This window comes from Lepidochelys kempii, chromosome 6, assembly GCF_965140265.1.
Source record: "Lepidochelys kempii isolate rLepKem1 chromosome 6, rLepKem1.hap2, whole genome shotgun sequence".
In the NCBI taxonomy this organism is placed as follows: Eukaryota; Metazoa; Chordata; order Testudines; family Cheloniidae; genus Lepidochelys; species Lepidochelys kempii.
In genome coordinates, this window is record NC_133261.1 from 33591702 (window position 1) to 33605846 (window position 14145).

At 42.8% G+C, this 14145-nt stretch overlaps 1 protein-coding gene across 12 annotated transcripts in view; it reads left to right on the forward strand.

Annotated features, from left to right (window-relative positions):
• The first annotated feature begins 930 nt into the window (after positions 1–930).
• Positions 931–14145, forward strand: part of COPB1 (COPI coat complex subunit beta 1) — a 57426-nt gene continuing 44211 nt past the window's right edge. For 7 of the 12 annotated variants that reach the window (XR_012159340.1, XR_012159341.1, XR_012159342.1 and 4 more), the window contains exons 1-3: positions 1469–1573; positions 8383–8533; positions 11440–11669. Coding sequence is in view for 8 of the 12 variants with exons in the window: in XM_073347455.1 (XP_073203556.1) it covers positions 8443–8533; positions 11440–11669 (321 nt within the window). In the remaining 4 variants the exon portion in view is untranslated. The other 5 variants (XM_073347456.1, XM_073347459.1, XM_073347458.1 and 2 more) reach the window with 5 other exon arrangements.

Here is a 14145-nt window from a genome sequence, read left to right on the forward strand (position 1 = left end):
TTGGCAGAGGGACAGTAGGGTTGAGGTCTATTACCTCTCTATATATTTATTTTAAAACGTTTTTGCTGTTATCTCTGGAGTTACAAATCCAGTCTGAGAACTGCAGAACTAAGCATCTCTGATGGTATCTTTTAGACTAAGCACTGAGTGCCAGTGGGTAGATGGAAAGATTAACCTAAATAATCTATACAGAAGCCCCTGGAACCCAATAAGATTGGGTCCCTAATCCATGAACTATTGGAACTCATTTACAAAACTTTTCTTAAACATTACATGAATATATTGTCTCATAGCATAGAATTAGAATTTATAATCCCTTGTTCCATGATGCAATATCTTTAAGCTATAATGTATCTTAATTAAAACAATCTTTAGATAGTTTTCTTCAAAAAGCATTTTATCCAAAAAAATCAGATTTTAAAAATATTTTTTTAAATTGATCTACCCTGAGAGGGAGGATCTAGGTGCACAGGGGCTCGGTGTGGGGTTCTGGGTGCAGGGGACTCTGCAAGGGAGTCCAGGTGAAGGCAGTTGGGGGGGGTAGGGGAAGTATAGTATGATGGTGTAAGAGACAGTGAATGCACACAGTATTAACTACTATGATTTGGATCCATGTGATTCATCCACTATTCTGTTGTTGCTGGCCTCCTCCATGCAGAGGTAAATACCCTCCTCACTGAACATGACAAATCTTTACCTTACCCGGTTGCGGGGGCAGGAGGGGTCAGTCCCCTCTTTTCATGTACTAGGTATAAATATACCTGCTACTGTATTTTCCACTCCATGCATCTGCCCGAATAAATTAGTCTCTAAGGTGCCACAAGGCCTCCTCGTTGTTTTTCCCGGAAATGTTTCTCTTCCTGATTTGGCCCAGGGCAGATCTGATCGCCGACAGAGACGGAGTAGTCAGGCTGCGTGCGACGTGTGACCCAAGGAGGCTCAGCCATCGCGGACAGCGCGCTGCCTCGCTCGCAGGCCGACTGGCCCAGCTCTGACCGGCGCCTGTGGCGAGCTGTTTCTAACGGGGCTTGTTCCCCGTTCTGCAGCAGCGGCGTTCAGGCCTAGTCACGAGTTTCATTAGCTGCCGGCCGGGGCCCAGCACGCCCCCAGCGCCGGGCTGGTCCAAACGCGCGGCCTTTGTCTTCCACGCCGCGGGGGTGAGCTCCAGCCGCCTGCCCGGGGCGTGCCCCGCGCTCTGCCCAGCCCGGCCAAGGACACCCCGGGGGGCAGTGACGTGGCTGTCTCGTGGCCACCTGCCAGGGCCAGGACGGCGGCGGCGGCGCGGACGGTCAGGGGTCACCGTCACGCGGCGAGTGAGGGCTGCGCGCGGGGCTGGGGCGAGCCCATTCAAACGCGCCGGCCCCTCCCATCCCGCGCGGGGTGCGCGCGCTGGAGCCCCTTGTTGTGCGCTGCTTCGTACGGAGGAGGCGTGTCCTACTACGGCCGCCGTACTACCGATGTGGTCCGTCACTGTCGCGCGGAGGGGTTCCACGTCAGCCACAGCCGAGCAGCGGGCACAGCCGGGAGGGAGACGGGGCTGGAGGGGGCCTGCCGCGGGCAGCACGGGAGGCAGGTACAGCGCCTAGGGCGGCTGCGGAGCGTGGAGGGCGCGAACTCCTGCGCTGGGCCCGTGTCGCCCTGAGGGCCGCGGCCGGAGACTGGCCCCCGCCCCCATTCCGGAGCCAGCGGCCTCGCCCTGGTCTCGACGGGCACCAGCCTGCCCTGGGCCGCTCCTGCGGCCTCCCGGGCAGTCCGGGCTGGGCCGCGGGGGTGGGAGCCGTTCCCCTGGGCGGGCAGCCGGTCCGGGCCCTGCTCTTGGGGGTCCCCGGGGGTTGCGGTCGCCGTGCAGCCGACGAGTCAGCGGGTAGCGCGGCCCGCTGCGTCGGGACCCCCGGGTTCTCTTCCTCGGTCCGCCACCGATTTGTTTCGTGACCTGTGAGGCAGTCGCGGAGCCATCGGGCCGGGTCTGTGCAGTGCGAGGGAGGCTCCCGGGGAGGTGATGCCCCCATGCGATTGGCTTTGACCCTCTGGACTCCTAGTACAGTTAACTGGGGTTTCCCGCGGGTAGGGTGACCAGATAGCAAATGTGAAAAATTGGGACGGGGGGGGGGGAATAGGAGACTAAAAAGAAAAAGACCCAAAAATCGGGACAGTCCCTATAAAATCGGGACATCTGGTCACCCTACTCGCGGGCGCTGAAGCTGCCTGCCCAAAACTCATTGCAGGGTCGGGGTGTGAGATTGCAGCTTTACTTTATGATTTCTTTTCACCTTTGCTAAAAATTCTCATTCTTTTTGGACTGAAACTTTCTGTGTCAAATAAAATTGTGGAAACTTTCAACAAAGATCCATTCCACTAATTGATTGTTTTCTTTCTGGGTTCTTAAACCTATGTTTTTTTTGTTATGGTTATTTAGCAGTATTGTTAAATCTTTGGAGTCAATGTGAATACAAGGACAATGAAAAGTTATATTTATATATATTAAACCTTTATTTCTATTTACTATTTAAGTTTCTCATTTTGTAGACATGTATTTGGATAGCTTTGTGCTGGAGCATTCCCATTGAAGTCAGTGGCAAATGCGTTTGCAGGTTTGCGGCCATGGCTATAGCCGTTCATCTCCCCCCCCCCCCTTAAAAATTAGGAAAAATGTGAAATAAAAACCATTGAACTTTAAAACTTTGAACTAATTATGTGGCTAATTCTCATCAAGGAATAGTCACTTGGAAAAATGAAAAGAGAACTTTTTGAATTGATGCTGTAAGCAATTATAAATTTGCCTTGCATTCTTGATAGATGTTTTTATCCTGTATCTTCAGAGCAGTGACTTTTAAAATAAGTGAAGTTGCTGAAAAACACAGTTATACAGCTCTATAGTTTTAGGGCAGGGGTTCCCAAAGTTGGTTCGCAGCTTGTTCAGGGTAAGCCCCTGGCGGGCCGCGAGACGCTTTGTTAACCTGAGCGTCCGCAGGTACGGCTGCTCCCAGTGGCCGCGGTTCGCCGTTCCCGGCCAATGGGAGCTGCGGGAAGTGGTGCGGGCTGGGCCACTGCTTCCCGCAGCTCCCATTGGCTGGGAATGGCGAACCGCGGCCACTGGGAGCGGCCGTACCTGTGGACACTCAGGTTAACAAAGCCTCTCGCGGTCCGCCAGGGGCTTACCCTGAACAAGCCGTGAACCAAGTTTGGGAGCCCCTGGTTTAGGGCAATGGTTCTCAACCAGGGGTGTGTGTATCCCTGGGGGTATGCAGAGGTCCTCCAGGGTGGGTACATCAACTCATGAGATATTTGCCTAGTTTTACAACAGGCTACATAAAAAGCATTAGCAAAATCAGTACAAACTAAAATTTCATACAGACAATGACTTGTTTATACTGTTCTGTATATTATACACCAAAATATAAGTATAATATTTATATTCCAATAGGTTTATTTTATAATTACATGGTAAAAATGAAGAAGTAAGCAATTTTTTAGTAATAGTGCTCTGTGACACTTGTATTTTTATGTCTGATTTTGTGAGCAAGTGATTTTAAGTGAGTGAAACTTGGGGGTACACAAGACAAATCAGACTCCTGAAAGAGATGCAGTAGTCTGGAAAGGTTGGGAGCCCCTAGTTTAGGGTATGTAGTGTAGAGTTGTAGTTAACAGATTTGTGCAAAAGAGAATTGCACAGCTCCATAGTATGCAGCTTTGTTCTCAGTTTAAAAATAAGAGTTAAATGCAAAAATCTGTGTTCATGAAATGTTAACACTGAAAACCTAAAATGAATAAAATCAAGAAGTGCAACAATTATGATTCTTATGACTCAACTCTTAAGAATTTTCAGCACTTATGAAATGTTTAAATATTGGCAAAGTGTTTTATGTACACTGATCAACAATACCTGATTATACCTTCCATGAAGCCTCACATGATTCTCAAGACATTTACAGGCTTGTAACTGGTGTGAGCAGAGTCATTGTAGAGACCACGTAGAAGTTATAAGCACTGCCTGCCTATTTTGTGGAGCTTATGATGACCATGAGCACCATGTTTCAAATTTCTCAAAATGAGTAAGTTCCAGCAGGTGAACTCAGTGGGTGTACAGGGTCACACGGACAGTTGGCATTAATGTAGTCCATTATTATAGTTCTGATGCAGCTTTAACTTGTTAACAGACCTTCAGACTTAATGCATTATGGAACCTAGTGCTCCAAATAGGAACTACCAAAGAAGGCTCCCTTTCTCTTATTACTAAATGCTTATCTAACAGTGGGAGCTCTGACAGAGCTTAGCAAATTTGACATGCTGAAGTTCTGGAGGAATGCTCATATTAGTAGGTTTGTTTTTTTTTAACGAGTAGTTGAATTTGATCAGTTTAAACAAGTTTTAAATCTGTATCTTCGTACTTTTCTTTATATGTGATGGGAAAGACCTAGTCAAGGGCCAAAAAGTCAGGCAAACCTTGCCATCACCCACACGCAGATATTCCTAAAGTTTATCCTAAAGAGTTTCAACTTGTCACCAGGGTCAGAAAGAGATTCTTCTCTCTCTCTCTTCCTTCCTTCCCCCCCCCCCCCCCATGTATTATGGAAGAGGTTTCTTTTGTTTTTTTTAAATCTTCTTGTGAAGCATCAGGAGGTGGCCATGTCTGGAGAGGGGACGTTGGGGGTGGGGGTCGTCCAGGGTTCTGCATAACATCGAGCATCCTCTCAGGTGCTTGGCTGGCTGGTTCGGGCTCGCGTGCTCAGGATCTAACTGATCACCAGATGTGGGAGCAGGAGGGAATTTCCCCCCAAGTCACATTGGCAGTGACATTGGGATTTTTGCCTTCCTCAGCAGCATATGGGTGCAGCTCGCTTGCTAGGACTATCTGGGTATATCTCAACCGTTTCCCTGCCAATAGAACATAAGAATGGCCATACTGGGTCAGAGCAATGGTCCATCTAGCCCAGTATTCTGTCTTCTGACACTGGCCAATGCCAGGTGCTTCAGAGGGAATGAACGGAACAGGTAATCATCAAGTGATTCATCCCCTGTTGCCCATTCCCAGCTTCTGGCAAACAGAGGCTAGGGGCACTTCAGAGCATAGTTTTGTATCCCTGCTCATCTTGGCTAATAGTCATTGGTAGACCTATTCTCCATGAATTTATCTGGTTCTTTTTTGAACCCTGTTACAGTCTTGGCCTTCACAACATCCTCTGTCAAAGAGTTCCAAAGGTTGATTGTGCGTTGTGTGAAGAAATACTTTCCTTTTGTTTGTTTTAAACCTGCTGCCTATTAATTTAATTTGGTGATCCCTAGTTCTTGTGTGATGATGAGTGAATAACACCAAACTGAAAAGTCCCAATCTTATTAATCTCTACTCATATGGAAGCTGTTCCACACCCCTAATCATTTTTGTTGCCCTTTTCTGTACCTTTTCCAATTCCAAAATGTCTTTTTTTTAGATGAAGTGACGAGATCTGCATTCAGTATTCAAGAAGTGGGTGTACCATGGATTTATATAGAGACAATATGATATTTTCTGTCTTATTATCTGTCCCTTTCTTAATGATTCCCAACATTCTGTTAGCTTTTTTTGACTGCCGCTGTACATTGAGTGGATGTTTTCAGAGAACTATCCACAATGACTCCAAGATCTCTTTCTTGAGTGGTAACAGCTAATTTAGACCCCCACCATTGTATATGTATAGTTGGGATTATGTTTTCCAGTGTGCATTACTTTTAGTTTATCAGCATTGAATTTTGTGTGCCATTTTGTTGCTCAGTCACCCAGTTTTGAGAGATCTCTTTGTAGTTAAATTCAAAGCAGACTATCCTTAGCAGTTTTGTATCATCTGCAGATTTTGCCACCTCCATTGTTTACCCCTTTTTCCAGATCATTTATGAATATGTTGAATAGTACTGATGCAAGGACAGATCCCTGGGGGACACCACTATTTATGTGTGTCTATTCTGAAAAATGACTATTTTTTCCTGCCATTTGTTTCCTATCTTTAAACTGGTTACGGATCCATGAGAGGACCTTCCCTTTTATTTCATGACAGCTTACTTTGCTTCAGAGCCTTTGGTGAGGGACTTTGTCAAAGGCTTTCTGAAAATCTAAGTAAACTATATCCCCTGGATCACACTTGTCCACATGTTTGTTGACCCCCTCAAAGAATTCTAGTTTGATGAGGCATAATTTCCCTTTACAAAAATTATGTTGACTCTTCCCCAACAAATTGTGTTCATCTCTGTGTCTGATAATTCTGTTCTTCACTATAATTTCAACCAGTTTGCCTGGTACAGAAGTTAGACTTACCAGCCTGTAACTGCCAGGATCATCTCAGGAGCCTTTTTTTAAAAATGGCATCACATTAGCTATCCTCAAGTCATCTGGTACAGAAGATGATTTGAATGATAAGTTACATATCACAGTTGGTAGTTCTGCAATTTTGAGTTCCTTCAGAACTCTTGGGTGAATACCATCTGGTCCTGGTGACTTATTCTGTTTAATTTACCAATTTGTTCCAAAACCACCTCTAATGACACCTCAATCTGGGACAGTTCCTCAGATTTGTCATCTAAAAAGAGTGGCTTGGGTTTGGGAATCTCCCTCACCTACTCAGTCGTGAAGACCTATGCAAAAAATTCATTAAGTTTCTTGCAGTGGCCTTATTTTCCTTGAGTGCTCCTTGGTCCCTCCTATTTTCTGACTGTGGCACATAATATAGTCTAGTCACCTATGGGCTGTAATACTTTGATCTCATTTCAGTTGCTGGATTAGTGTGCGGGGTGCTTGTTAGTATTGGTGGCCTGTGCTATAGGAAGTCAGACTAAATGATCCTTCTGCCCTTAAACTCTGACTCGTTCGCACCCGTTTTCACATATTTATAACTTCCTGATATATTATGCTTTGGGGCTCAAATGATCAAGTTTACTACTCTGTTAGTGGATAAAAATCTCATACTGTATAGCATGCTTAATAAATATTAAAATAGTCACAAAACTCCATAGTAAAGGGTATATTTCAATTTCCATTTTGAGACCAATTCTGAACTACTTGCATACAACTTCCAGGAAAAAAAAGCTACTTTTCTGCATAAATTTGTCATGGGTAATCTCTACCCAGAGAATTCTTAAGTTTGAAATCAATTGAACAGATGGTTACAAAATATTGGAAAAGTGACAGTTTTCATTTAAAAAGAATCTCTTAATTAAAACATTACTATGTAAAGCTTCAAACTTGTTTTATGTATGAGTTCTTAATAAGAACGAGTGAAAAGGACTTTTCTTACACCAAAAATGCTCAGTTATTACAGGGTGATCTCCAATATGTGTTCTGATTTTTGTGAAAGGCCTAACAAACATTACAAGTTTCACTCTCCTAATTTAAGGTTATAGCTTCACAGGATAGTTAGCTTCTCTCAAGTTAGCTTAGCCCAAGTGAGAGCTTCATATTGCAAAGCAATTCATATTTGGATGCTGTTCCAGAACTTCATCCCTCTGATGGTTAGAAACCTTCTAATTTCCAGCCTGGATTTGTTCATGGCCAGTTTATATGAATATTCTTGTGCCAACATTTTTCATTTAACGTAAATAGCTTTTTACTCTCCCTGGTATTTACCTGTCTAATGTATTTATAGAGAGCAATCATACACCTTTCAGCCGCCTTTTTGCTAGAGTAAACAAGACTGGCTCTTCTTTCCAGTGATCACAGAAGTGTGGGACTGGAAGATACCTCAACAGATCATTTAGTCCAGTCCGCTGCACTCATTGCAAGAGTACATAATAACTAGACCATTCCTGACAGGTGTTTGTTTAACCTGTTCTTAAAAGCCTCCAATGACGGAGATTCCATAACTGCCCTCAGCAGTTTGTTCCAGTTTAAATTAAATTAACTTGTTTCAGTAGTTCTTCTTTACACTTGTTTCAGTTTAAATGAATCTTTAAAGGGTTAAAGGAAATTGTTTTGTAATCTTAGTTATAGTATTTGTTACTATTTTATTTACTATTATACTTTGCTCTTACAGCACTCTTCATTCATAGATCTGAAAGTGTTTTGCATCTTCATACTCAATCCACTAGACCCTAGCTGTCCCTATAAAACTTGTTCATTAATATTAAAACAAGTAGTTCACATGTTCATTAGAATTTTGCATATTACTTTTTCTTTGGGGATTTTGCATACTTATTTTAACATTTTAATACACTATTAATAAGAACATTTATAAAGTGAAAGGAGATCTAACTCTTTGGGGAGAGGTTTTGAATAATGTAGTTTAGAAGTCCTTTAAATCCAAATTTTTAGAGAAATTGAGTATTTAATATTTTTGTGGAAATTGCAATAGCATACTTTTGTGCTGTTTGTTATGCAGTTATTAACAAGTTCCATTAATTTCATTTTGTTTTTTCTAGAGTGCCTGATATTTGTCGGAAGTAATTCTTCTATTAAGAAAGTATTTGTGACCAAGAACAATGACAGCTGCAGAGAATGTATGTTATACGTTGATTAATGTTCCAATGGATTCAGAACCACCATCTGAAATCAGCTTAAAAAATGACCTAGGCAAGTAATGTACTTTATGGCTAACAGGCTATTCAGTTTTACTTGAATTAACACTTGTTTTTCTTTCTCATTATATGATGACCTTTAATGTAATACTTACTGTAAAATATAAAACCAATCTCTCTTAAACTAATTGCTTTTATAGTTATTTTAAAAAGTACATAACTGTAATATTATGTTTAAATAAACTTAATTTGGTAATTGAAAAATTTAACCTTTATCCATAACATTACTATTCTAAGTCCAGTAAAAAGGTAGTCAGGATACAGACCTGTACTTAAGTATGGGAGTTCAGTGGGACTACTCACTCACTTAAATACTTTGCTGAATTGAGGCCCTAGTTGGTGAATATAGGATCTAAAGCACCTATCAGAATATGCCTTACAATTTAAAAGCAAGAAATCTTGGGACAAAGTTATCATTCTGTTTTATGACTTGAATACTTCTCAAGTATCCTAAGACCTGTTTGAGGATGGGAAATAGAGAGAGGTTACTTCATGGTAAAGCCTTCGTTTTGGCCACTCAAATAAAAATTCAATCCACTAAGTAAACTGTCTCCTATGCATAAAAAGGTAAAACGTAATACCTTTCTGTATTTCATGTATGTAGAAAGATAGTACTTCCTATTGAGGTCAGTGAGAGTCAAAGTAGTCCTACAATGCAGATTTCAAGGAGAGTTCCTGTTTGCAAGTTCTGTTCTACCACATAACTTGTTGGAATACTTCAACCAGTCTGAAAGCAGAGAAAGGAAAGAGTAGAATACCTCCAAAAAACACTTGAAATAATTAACATTTCCAAAGCCAGTAGAACTCTAGTAACCATTTCCTCCCCATAATTCAAGAGTACCTACATTAGTATGTGTTGGGTCAGAAGTCTGTCTATCGCAAAATAAATGTCTGATGGCCCTAGCAATCTCTGCTAATTAAATACTGATGTATACAGCAATCTGTGAATTTAGGTTTGCTGGATTAATGTTAGATTTTGAAACTTGAGGGAATATTTCCTCTGTTTACAGTGTTTTGGTAGTAACTGTCCACTAATGACCTGTCATTTATATAGATCCTATCTTGATTGTATCTGAGCAAGTCTGTCTTTTTGTGTCTGTTAACTCTCTCTCTCTTTTCCTATATATGTAGTACATGTTTGTGCTCAGGTAGATTTAATAAGGAATGCACTGACTGACTGGAGTTCTTAAGTTTTTGCTGCTTTGTAGTTCAGTACATATTGCCAGTACTAGTGCATTCTTACTAAATGACTTGAATGAGGTTACTCCTGAGGGCATTCTGCCCCCCAAAATTAAAAATTATGCACACAATAGTTTAAAATTCTGCAAATTTTATTTGCTAAACAAATGTGGATGCTCCAGCATGATGTTGTGGAACACAGGCTACTGGCTGCACAGAGGTGGGAAATCACTGTGCAGCTCCCCCGTCCCTGGGACATGGACTCAGCGATGAGGCTGCACTCAACCCTGACACAGCGCAAGGACTGGGCTTGCCCCAGAAATACCCCTTGGCCCTTCCTCTCTGTGCCAGGCACACTATGTGTGGGCAGGCAGTCTCAACAAGGCAGGATCCAAGGGTTGAAGAGCTTAGTGTTGGGGGGAATCCAGGTGTGGGTTGAGAGGGTTCTATGTGAGGCAGTCTGGGTATGGGTGGCTCAGTGGGGGATCTCGATGCACAGGGGCTTGTTTAGGGTTTCTGGGTGCAACAGTAATGGGACTCTGCAGGAGGGGTCCAGGTGAGGCTTGGGGTGGGGAGGTCTGGGCGTAGCGAGGTAGTCTTGGTGTGGGAGGCTCAGTGGGAGATCCAGATGCTGGGGGGAGTAGGGCTCAGTGGGATGGGGATCCAGGTGCAACTCTTTGGGGCTCAGTGGGGTGGGGATCTGGGTGCAGGTGGCTTGTCAGAGTGGTCTAGGTGCAGGGGGAGTGAGACTCATGGGGAGGTTCTGATTGCGGGGTGTGTGGCTTGGCAGGAGGGTCTGGGTATGAGGGGGTATGGATGCACAGAGGATGGAGCAGCAGCTCCCTGTAGAGGGATCCCTCCCCAAGCAGCTGAGGAGTGATAGGCGCAGGAAGCGGGGGGAGGGGCAGTTTGCAGAGCTTCCGGCAGCTGGGGGAGAAATCTGAGGGTGGGTCTGACCCAGCCCCAGATGTCGTGCAGGGGAAGAGGAAGTCCCATCCTCCCCTGCCCAGCCGGGACTAGCAGCTGAGCCTGGTGCAGGGTAGGAGCCACCGGCCTAGTCTTTCCCAGTCCCGCCCCTCTGCCCCACAGTGATTTAAGTCTCTGCTGGCTGCCCTCAGCACCCAAAACATACTGCTGGGGAGGATTGCTTGACCATTCTTGTGGCTTCCCTTTGCTTCTCCATCAAAGTCATTTTTTTTGTGAAGAAGCAAAGAAGTCTGCAGGGGACATAAATTCTGTGCATACGCAGTGGTGCAGAATTCCCCCAGAAGTAATTGGTTCCTATGCAAGAATGACTGCAACACCATAATGCTTTGTGATTTCCTGGTGTGTATATGGTCTGTCAGTAATGAAATTCCCTTCATTAGAGCTGTGTAGTGGAATTAACTGAGCTTCATTGGATGCTAAATTACAGCTGTATTTATTAAACCTCCCATGCTCGTTTTTTATTCTCTTAAATTTAGGAGTATGAATTCATTAGCGTACTCCTTAGCACAGTCTGGTCCTGGTCTTTGACTAGGACTCCTAGATGCTATGGTAATACAAAAAAAATAATAATGTGGTGGTGTCTTGAGGGGCAAGGTTTATATTTGCTGGAGATCAATATTTCTGTTAGATTGTTTTAACAAGTCTTGATTATTTAAGTAATTCTGGGAGTGCCTGTTACTTTGTCACTTTCTGTAATAATTGCTGTGCTTTTGAACTCCTCCTTCCCTCTACCAGAAAAAGGAGATGTGAAGTCCAAGACAGAGGCCTTGAAGAAAGTAATTATCATGATCCTGAATGGTGAAAAACTACCTGGACTTCTGATGACTATTATTCGTTTTGTACTGCCTCTTCAAGATCATACCATCAAAAAACTGCTGTTAGTCTTTTGGGAGATAGTTCCGAAGACCACTCCAGATGGCAAACTGTTGCAAGAAATGATCCTTGTATGTGATGCCTATAGAAAGGTAAACATGTTCATTTATTCTGTGTTTTTATGCCCTATCACCCTTGTATCTGATCGATCTCTACATAAAGCATATCCAGGTAATATAATATTTTGATCCAAATGAGTAGATGCACTGCATTCTTTTCCTCAGTGACCTAACCACTCTGACTTAATGGGTCAGAGTTGAGGAATTGCCAGCCGGAAGATCTGTTGCCAAGAAAATACAAACACTTTCAGTTATGCCTAAACAAAGATGTACACTGTCTGCTTTCCAGCAGGAGTGGAGCTGAGTGGTGAGGACCAACCCTGTTACCTTTTCTTGTGATATCTTCTCTGGGGATTAACAGTGTTGATGCAATTGTTATCAGGGAGTATAAAAGGGATAAGTTATCTTTGAAATAACTCTATCCTATGCTATTTAGGACTTCACAGATGGTAACCAGCACCTTCAGTTATACCTGGACATGAAATTGCAGCACACATGTCCATGTGTAATACGTAGTTATCAATTTGTCTTACCTTCTAAAAGATGGCATATGTGTCTGGTCTAGCTGGAGCATTCAGGTAGCCCTGGATAGAGTTAGTTGTTTTTGTGTAGTTAAGTGCTAAAGGCATGGACTGTTGTGGCATGCTCTGCATCTGAGACAAAAGGTTGTACTTTCTTGGCCAGTTGCAGATAAAAGTTGATGTTTCTGGCCATTGCTGATATCTTTTGTCTTATGTAGTGTTGTTGTAGCCATGCTGGTCTCAGGGTTTTAGAGCGACAAGGTGGGTGAGATAATATCTTTTATTGGACCAGCTTCTGTTGGTGAGAGAGACAAGTTTTCGAGCTTACAGAGACCTGAAGAACTTTATGTAAGCTCAGAAGCTTCACTCTCTCACCAACAGAAGTTGGTCCAATGAAAGATGTTACCTCACTCACCTTGTGTCTCTAATATCCTTTGTATTAATCAGATCTAGCCTGTGAGCTAGTTTTTGTCCACTCACTGGAAGTTCCAGGAAATAGCTCTGTTGAGATAATTGAAAAAGAGGCATACACCTGATCATCATAGTGGTTTTAATGTTTCCCTCTGTGGCTTGACAAACACTGAATAAAAGAGTCCTCAATTTTGCACCCTGTGGGATTCCATTGGTGAGAAACAATGAGAAAATACTGTTTAGTGTGACAGACAGTGGTTTCAGCACATTAGTTGCCCAATGTCAAATGTCAAAACATTTTTATAGACATTGCAAAAAAGTTTTAAGAAGGGATTAGAAAGAAGGCAAGGCATTATGGGGGACTCCCCCCATACAAAGTGGGAGCATGAGAGAAAGCATGAAAGTTTACAGCAATGTAATGAGTGGACAGTGAAGGTTGGCATCATCGGCAGAGCAGAAGTGGGATGCCATCTCAAGATCAGTGGCATAGGTCTAATAGAATCAACCTGTATTTCTGACCTTTATCCATCTTTTTGAGGAGACTGACTGCTGACATCACTAGATTCTGTGGCATGTCCAGGTTTGAGACCCAACTGAATATGGTCCAAAAAGGAGGATATTGGATGCTGCTAGATTTTGGCATTCTGTCACCTATCCTTCAGAAAGAGTTCAGAAATTGGCAAGTTTGTTTGAGCGGGGACCAGATCCTCCTGTGTTTAAGGGTGGTCACAATTTGCCTTCCCTCAAGGAGACATTATTTATAGCTATCAATAAAGAGCACAAACATTTTACACTTGGAGGGTCATAACTTCAGCTTGCTGAATGAGCATTTCTCTTCCAGTGCATTTGAAATTTACTGTTCTGAAACTGTTGAAAGAGACTGTACATTCATTCTTTTTTGCACTGATGTTACTGCTTTGGTGCCACTGAGACTGTCCTGAATCTGATTAACATTATCCTTGAAAAATGGTGAGAGAACTTCACTATCAGAAACATTTGACTTTGAGATCTAGTTGACAGTCTGGAGTAATACAATGGCATTGTTAGACCACACTCTTTCCAATGAAATCTTCAAATTATGAAAATATGGATAGTCAGTTACTTTTCCTAGGCTTTTTTTAATTGCCATTTTCAACTCAGAGTAATGTAGTAATGTAGTGAATCATTCAGCATGGTTGCCACTGGGTCTGAAACACTTTAGGAATTTGCTTGTTTTTGTTGATAAGGAAAAATAACTATATTGGAACCCTACAAGTAGCAGTAAAAGCTTAAAAACTTGAGCCCAAGTAGTGTAGCAATGCCACCGAGGTGTCTGGGTGTTTTACCATTTATAACAAGTAGTACCAAACCTGCCTTCAGCTGTCTTTATGTTTTGGTTTTGGACATACAGATTTCCCTTATTCCACTTTCTCCACTGAAGAGAGAAAGATCTGTTATCCCATATGTGGCAATGGTTCTAAATCTATATATAGGGTGTAAAATAAAATAATCTCTCCTATATCTCAGTAGCTGCTAGTTTAATTACAAAGTTGAAAGTTTATCAGTCATTTTAGCTCTAGTTCAGAGGGCAAATGGTT